This window comes from Lygodium microphyllum, chromosome 15, assembly GCF_053477565.2.
Source record: "Lygodium microphyllum isolate KBCC chromosome 15, Lygodium_microphyllum_v1.1.10, whole genome shotgun sequence".
Lineage (NCBI taxonomy): Eukaryota > Viridiplantae > Streptophyta > Polypodiopsida > Schizaeales > Lygodiaceae > Lygodium > Lygodium microphyllum.
This window is the reverse complement of record NC_141149.1, coordinates 109,102,850-109,110,822: the sequence shown is the minus strand read 5'-3', so window position 1 is coordinate 109,110,822 and position 7,973 is coordinate 109,102,850. Positions and strand designations below refer to the sequence as shown.

The 7,973-nt window shown below is 40.5% G+C and overlaps 1 protein-coding gene across 4 annotated transcripts in view; it reads left to right on the top strand.

Moving 5' to 3' along the window:
- Nucleotides 1-908: 908 nt before the first annotated feature.
- Nucleotides 909-7,973, top strand: part of SEH1H (Transducin/WD40 repeat-like superfamily protein) — a 110,790-nt gene continuing 103,725 nt past the window's right edge. For 2 of the 4 annotated variants that reach the window (XM_087694570.1, XM_087694569.1), the window contains exons 1-3: nt 912-1,173; nt 1,446-1,560; nt 1,647-1,744. In XM_087694570.1, the coding sequence (XP_087550696.1) occupies nt 1,003-1,173; nt 1,446-1,560; nt 1,647-1,744 (384 nt within the window). In that variant the 5' untranslated portion in view covers nt 912-1,002. Of the gene's footprint in view, nt 1,174-1,445; nt 1,561-1,646; nt 1,745-7,973 lie in introns of all 4 variants that reach the window. The other 2 variants (XM_087694566.1, XM_087694568.1) reach the window with 2 other exon arrangements.

Genomic DNA, 7,973 nt, shown 5'->3' with positions numbered 1-7,973 from the left:
TAAGCTCCCACACACCTCCTTCTCCACTTCTTCCATGTTAGCCTTATCTTGTTTATTAATAATGAGGAAGTCCATGTCCCTAGCTTCCCCAAGATGCCTCACCTTGCTAGTGTGAGGGGCTAGCCACATCTCTCCATTGCTCAATCTCTTACTTGGGAGGGTGATGGCTTGCACGTGTGCACAGTAGCTAGATGTGGCCTTTAATGCATTTATGGCGATAATTCCATTTAATACCCCACTCTTCCTTGCAAGGAACAAGTGTCTAGAAAAACAATTTTATTTTGGGTTCATAGATATCCTTTCCCTTGTCTTGCAAATCTCAATCTCTCCACTCTCTATTAAAAAAGAACAAATCAATTTGGGGTTTTATATTCTAGAAAAAATTATTAAAAAAAAGTCATATTGGCTTTTTAGCTTGCAATCTATGCAAGTCTCCTTGTTAGCATGATCCTGATAGTAGGAGTGAAAACTTAAAAAAAAAGTGACAACAAGCGAGTAGTGTAGTCGGTAGGATGGGTGTGTGAATTGCTGAAGGTCAATAGTTTGAATTCTTAGGTAGGTAGCTCTATGGCATCATCATACCTATGGGTGATTTAGACCTTTGGGCTGAAGGCCATGGGGCATTGGGCTTCGACCCATTGATTAAATAAACAAGACATTAAAACAACTAAAGCATTATAGACATTAAGTAATGTGCCTTTCAGGGATGGGTATGCAATGATCGAACTGATGCACCCTTGTAATTCAACCCACACTCGATCTATTACGCCACGACCTGGTTCGCATTAAATGCTTATTTTTAAGGGTAGAGAATGTTCTCATGTAAATGTTTGAAGAAGAACTACAAGTGTGAATCATTTTGAAAATTGGCTCATTCAAAAAGGAATGTTCTCATGTAAATGTTTGAAGAAGAACTACAAGTGTGAATCATTTTGGCTCATTCAAAAACTTCCGTTAGTCACAGGCTTGCATTCAGTCGTGCGCGGCAGAGAGAAGCCGGCGATGCTCCTTCAGGAGCTTGATGGCAGCGTCACTGACACCAGCTGGAACTTCAGCGGCCAGCGGATGGTCGCAGTGGCTGCTCGCGGGAACATCCTGCAGATATGGGACACTGTAGCTGCTAACGACGATGAAAGTTCAGGCGGACAGCTGCGTCTCTCATCCCAGTGGCAGGTCACCCCTCACACCCGCTCGTGCGCGCGTATACACACACACACACACACACACACACACACACACACACAGAGAGAGAGAGAGAGAGAGAGAGAGAGAGAGAGAGAGAGAGAGAGAGAGAGAGAGAGAGAGAGAGAGAGAGAGAGAGAGAGAGAGAGAGAGATTAGCTCTGCTCGGCTCCCCCCTTCCTCGGGCAGTTTTTTTTTCTTAACACGAGAAGACCAAAACAATGACAGAGGCAAAAACGTAACCTAATCTGTCTCGTAACGCAGGTGGAGTGTCAAGGTTCACTTTTGAAAGCAGTCTGGGCTCCACCCGAGTATGGTGATTTAGTTGCTTCATCTTCTGTAGACGGTTCCATTGTGCTATGGGAGGAAGTTGCCGACGGTGAGTGTCTTGAGTAATAAACTTCCGTATGTAAAATTTCACTGTTTGGTACTTCGATGTCTAATGAGAACATAAATTCTCTTTAGGAAAAGAAACCAAATGGAGAATGTGTGCTTCGCTGCGGGACTCATACAGTTCAGTTCTAGATTTGCAGTTTGGGAATCCCTCTACTGGTTTGAGACTTGTGAGTATGCATTTCCCTCTCCGATTAATACAACAGGTTTCAAACACGCTGTTTTCTACTATTGTGTGTCAATAAATAAGTTGATGTGGTAGCTGAATTTTGCTACCTCCTCCCGTGTACAGTCCTTTTTGCCCCTTTATAGGTTGTCACTCTAGTAGTCTCTAATATATTGGGCCATGGCAGATGGTGCATTTCTCTTGTATAAATACTCCCAAAGAGTACAAGATGTACAAAAATATCATTCCACCCCCATGCATTGCATGGAAATCTGCTGATAGGTCCATTTTGACATTGTGTGTATTGTATGTCACTAAATAATTTGATGTGGTAGCTGAATTTTGCTACCTCCTCACAGGTACAGTCCTTTTTGCCCCTTTCTAGGTTGTCACTTTAGTAGTCTCTAATATATTGGGCCATGACAGATGGTGCATTTCTCTTGTATAAATACTCCCAAAGAGTACAAGATGTACAAAAATATCATTCCACCCCCATGCATTGCATGGCAATCTACTGATAGGTCCATTTTGACATTGGTTTACTAACTTCCTTCTCTCTCATGTCACTGCAGCTTTTGCTTTGGCTATTTTCTTGGCTAGCCCCATAAGCTTGGTGGATTTGATATGTAGTTTGTTTATGCTATTCTTTGGGATGAGGTGGATCAATCCATTTTGCTGAATGCTTTGGGCATGCTGCCTGCATGTATCCACGATTTCTTCAAAGGCTCAAAGGTTTCTAAATTGGAAAAGGCATAAGAAAGCTGTCCTTTTTTTGGTTACTTCCCTTTTGAGAGGGATATAAGGGTACTCAAGAGCTTCTTTTGAGTAAATGGCTGTAGTTTTCAAGTGCTTAGCTAGAATTAACTGTTATTTTGATGTGCTCATAAATTAGAGTTATAGCCTTGGCATCTTGAGAAAGACATGGTTGTTGCCAACAAGTCTACGTAGGAAGTCGAGAGTGGCTTCTCTCACTTCATGGATATTTCTTGCACTGATGCCATTGAGCAATATCCACCCCCGTTATTTGTGTCTTAGACTGTTGTCCGAAATAGCTATCACTTGGGCATTTGGAAGGGAGCTTGAGTAAGTTGATCGTCTTTCCAGGTGTAAATAGGTTCTCAAGCCCATTGAAATAGAAAGGCAAAGAGTTGGAAATTGGCCTCTGGAAACGTGAACACACCCAAAACTCACTGAAAAAGAAATATGACACAAAAGTAGGGATGAAATAGTCAGATCGTCTATGTCTTTGCTAGACTCAAACAGAGCTCGTAACTAGGAGATGATAGATCGACATAGTATAGGCTAGCAACCCCTCTCAAATCTTGGGTATTGTCTGAAGACCCAAAGACCTCATGTGATGAAGTATGGAAGTCTTAGAGAAAGGATTTGTTAAGACTCAAGAGGTCCATTGCATTGCCCTTTGTGGGACAATAAGCCACCGTTGACTTGGAATCCATGAATCACTCTTGAACAAAATGGTACCAAACCTCATTGTGCATTGTGTGGATATGAAACATTGAGTTCTTAGCTAGAGCTAAGACACAATGGTTATCCACATGTAGTTAAGTGGGTCCTCTGTGTGGAAAGCCAATATTTGTCAACATTAGGTGGAGCCGAAATGCCTCTTGTGTGGTAGGAAAAGGAGCCCAATACTCTACCTCTATAGAAGATAATGCCACGATGGAGAAAGCAAAGCCTACAATGGAGCATGGGGACTTAACTTCTATTGCCCAATCTGAGTCACGCCATCCAACGAGTGGCCCTCTCTCCATACATGATCCCATAGAATTTGGACCCTCATAAATAGCACATCACGTGCAAAGCAACTCTCCAATGCTTGTATAGGAGTCCTTATGAAAGAAGACAACAATGCCACCGCAAAAGAATTCTCTTGTCGAGGATAGATAAGATCATGGATTCGACAAGGCAGCTATACTAAGTGCCATTTGGTAGGGGATCTCCAATAGAAACTAACTTGGACTTTGGGTCCATGGGGCAAGAAATAGGTTGATATTTCCCCATACCAAATTCCAAGAGAGTGTCTTGTCAAACTCATGTTGCAAAATCTATCTTGCTGTGAGTCATTTCGTGGAATCATCATGCCATTCATATACAAAATGACTAAAACACATATGTTACCCTCAACCTTATAGTAAAGGTTGGGGTCATCTTTGATTGGTGGAAGCCACTTTGTAGAAAGAATTGATTGATCCACTAATACCAAGTCTTAGGAGCTTGCTTTACGCCACAGAGAGCCTTTTGTAACCTATAGACACGATCCTTCTTTCCTTGCCAATGGAAGCCAAGAGGAATCAACATAACTCTCTTCCTCTAAAATATAGTTCAAGAAGGCAAACTTAACAGCCAAGGTGGCTTGAATAGTAAACATACATGTTATCAGTGCAAAAGTCTCAGAATATTCCAATTTGCCTTTGTGCAAAACCCTTGGCAACAAACCTTGCTTTATACTTGTCCAAGGTGCCATTAGCTAGATATTTAGTCCTATAGACCCACTTCACATCAATCACCTTTTGCTTCCTTGCATGTGAAACTAACTTCTAAGTTTACGTAGCACGATGCCAAACATCTTGTGCAAGAGCCTCCTTAATTGTAGTAGATTCACAATCCTGAAGAATCTTGGACCAAAGGGCATAGTCCACATAGAGTGAACTATTCTTCTTGGCCTATAGCTTGGTGGATTGGTGTGGGCCCATTGTTGTCTTAGAAAAGTGAGCAACTCCTAATGGGCTAATCTAACTATGATGGAGACCTAGAGGCCTCTTGTATTTGTGGTACGTCCCCCTCATTAGAAGATAACGCCTCTTTTGATAGCTCGAGTCTAGACCTCCTAAAGAAACCTAAGGGGATGGGGTAGGAGTCGGAATAATCTATGAAGAAGGAGGAGTTGGCAAGGGTGGAAGAGTAGCAAAAGGGGGAGGAGTTGAAGGTCAATGAATAGTGCCAAAAGGTAACTTGGAAAGGAGAGAAGTGATTGATGGTTTTTTTGGGGGGCGGGGGGGGGTAGTGGTGGATGACAAAGAACCACTTGCAAAAGTAGCACCATCAATTGGAGTATCCAAGGTTGTAACTTTGTCAAAGATCACATTGTGACTCACCCCTTCCTTTTAGACGGGTTATAGAGCTTGTAACCCTTCGTGGTCATACTATAACCAATGAAGATAAACTGTTTGACTTCATATCAAGCTTCCTCCTTTTCTTCTCATCCACATGGACACATGCATTGAACCCAAAGATGGAAGGCTTCTTACCAAAGAAAGCCACATGGAGAATTATGTCCTTCAAAGTTGATATTGAAGACCAATTGTGGATATGAATTGTTGTAGCAACTGCCTCACCCAAAGGAAATGAGTAGACCAGGATGCTCTAGCATCCTTTGGGGCATCTCAAGCATGGTCCTATTGGCATGCTCCACGCGCTATTCTTTGATGGTATGTTGGGATCAGAACACTTCTAAATACCATGCTCCTTGCAAAGCCTGTCAAAGACTTTAGAGTAAAACTCATTGCCATGGTCAGCTCATATACTTTGAACTTTGAAAGTTGTTTGCTTTTCAACAAATGCCTTCCAATTGCAGCATCCGAATGTTGTGGTCCTTGTAAGACTTGTCAAAGACTTTAGAGCAAAACTCGTTGCCATGGTTGGCTTGGACGACACCTTGAACTTCGAAAGGCGTTTGCTTTCTAGCTAATGCCTTCTAGTTGCAAAGTTGAAATATGCCTCGCTTTTGTATTCAAAGAAATAGGGCTATATATACTTGCTAAAATCATCAATAGTAAGCATAAGATATTTGGCCTTCTTGAGTGAGACCATAGATATGGGTTTGCATAAGTCAGTGTGAGCCAACTCAAGTGGAGTAGAAGCTTGTTGTGAAGTAATTTGTGCATGAGGTAGCTAGGGCACAAAGTGGTGATGGAGGGACAATTTGGAAGCCTCTCCACAATCTTCTTTCAAGAAGTTCGTTGAATGGAGTTGAACTTCAAATGCCCATGTTAAGTATGCCAAAGTAGCCCAAGCTCATGGAAAAATTGTGCGGCAAGGGTAGGGTGGTTTCGTATGTTTAGTATGATAAAATACATGAATATGTACATTATGGAACATACACTAATATTTTAAGAATAAAATATGTTGTTTCATACGTCCATAAAAAAAATACTTGTAAAAAAGTAGGTTCATTAACAAAAATATTGGAGGGGAAGAGAGTGAAAGAGGGACAAGGATAGGTAGAGGGAGAGGAGAGGAAGAGAAAGTGAGGGAAAGGGATAGGGAGAGGGAGTGAAAGCGAAAGAGGGATAGGGATAGGGAGAGAAAAGGAAGAGAAGGTGAGGGAAAGGGAGAGAAAGAGGGAGAGGGAGAGTAGGTGATGAAAGCTTGAATGGAGGCTTGAGCTCAAGAGAGGGCGATTAAAGAAGACGGAGGCTGATTTGTGATGAGATTAGGAGGGGGGGTGCTCTTTTGTAAGGGCTGAGGTAAGGGGAAACTCAGAAGAGTCAAGACAAGAACTTAGTTTGAACTTTGAAGTGTGATAGAGTAGACGAGGTTTGAAAGAAGAGACAACTTACAAGTTTGAAGTTACAACAACAAAAAAGGGTATTTTTCTCGAGAAAAAGCACTAACAACCACTTTATGATGGTTGTTCTTTTTAGAACAGTTCGAACACATGAAACTTGTACGGTACGGTATGGTACGGTATCATACAAAGCATACCGTATGCAAACAAAATGCAACCTTGGGCAAAGGTAGTGAGCTTGTATAGTCTACCCTTGTGTGTACTTGTCCAAAGCTCATCACTCGTAGAAGCATCCTTGACAATGTCAACATCCTTAGTATGATCCTTGTGCTAAGCTTCAAGTGGGCCTATTTCTTCTGATTTTTCTTATCTTCTTGCTTCTTGTTATTAGCATTCTTGTTTTTCTTTCTTGTTCCTCCTCACAAATCTACAGTAAAGGTCTTTAGTAGAGCCGGATCCATTGGCTCCAACATTCTGGAGTTGTGATCCGTGCTCCAAAACCAGTGGAGCTAATTGCTTCCATAGAATAGTGTCGTGTGTTGTGGAGGTAAGTAAGTTGGTAGAGTAGACATTATACTTGGGAGATGGTAGATAAACAATGAGAATCATTGCCATGTCCTTTGATGAAATTGTCTTGCCAAGGAATGGAAGCTCATTATAAACATAGTGAAATACATGAGAATGACTATACTTTGAACTTAAGCAACTTGATTAATAATCACCATGAAAATCAGTAGATAAGGGAAGAGAGAGAAAGAGATAAAGAAGAGAGTCGACACCATGTTAAGAGGGGAATTGACCCCTCTTCCTTTACAGGATTTTACTGAAACAAACTATGGGCACCAATTGTCTAAACATATACAAAGGGTTGATTTGCTGCAATTGTGAAAATTGTGGTTTTGAAATCCTAATTTTTGTATACTCTGGGCAGCATGTTGATTTTCTTTTTTAGTACTTGGACTATGAGTAGATAGTGTTTCTTGGATGAGTGATAGATAAGAGAGTACAAAGCATGTGGCTGAAATTTTAGTGTGAGCTTATTAGAATGAAGAGAGGTCTTCAATATATCGATGTGGGGCTTGGTTGCTCAAAAGTGGAAAGTAGAGGCTACAAATGACAAGTGTTTGTTGAAAATGATCAAGTGTAGAGATACTTCTTTTTTTAAAATGAGACATATCTTATTTTAGATGTCACATATCACTTTTCTACAGAAAGAGAGTTTCAAATCTTCTACTCTAAAAATCTTACAAAAGGCGAAGAATTTGAGATAGTTGTTGAAGAAAAAATTATTCATTGCGAAATTTTGTAGCCTTTGATGCAAATCAAATTTCCATTTGAGCAACTTTAAAAAATAGTAATTTTGGAGAGCTTCTTTATATAGGTTTACCGGTTCATGGTTTATTTCTTTGATATGACCATTTGGTTTTGCTTTTTGAAACCACTTACTATATGGGCTTGTAGGCAATGTGACTACATGAGTGTAAAAGTCTTAGTGATTTAAGCTTTGTAGTCAATGTGATTGTCCAACTGAACTTTTAATTTCTCTTGGATATCTCATTAGTGATTGTTGATGATCCAATTCTAATTAGGGTGTTCATTTAATCATATTTTGAAACACTTAAATAAGACAAAGTGTCTTTTAAAATATATGAACATCAAATTAATTTAAATCATTGAGTCAAAATGTCTTGGTAATAATTGATAC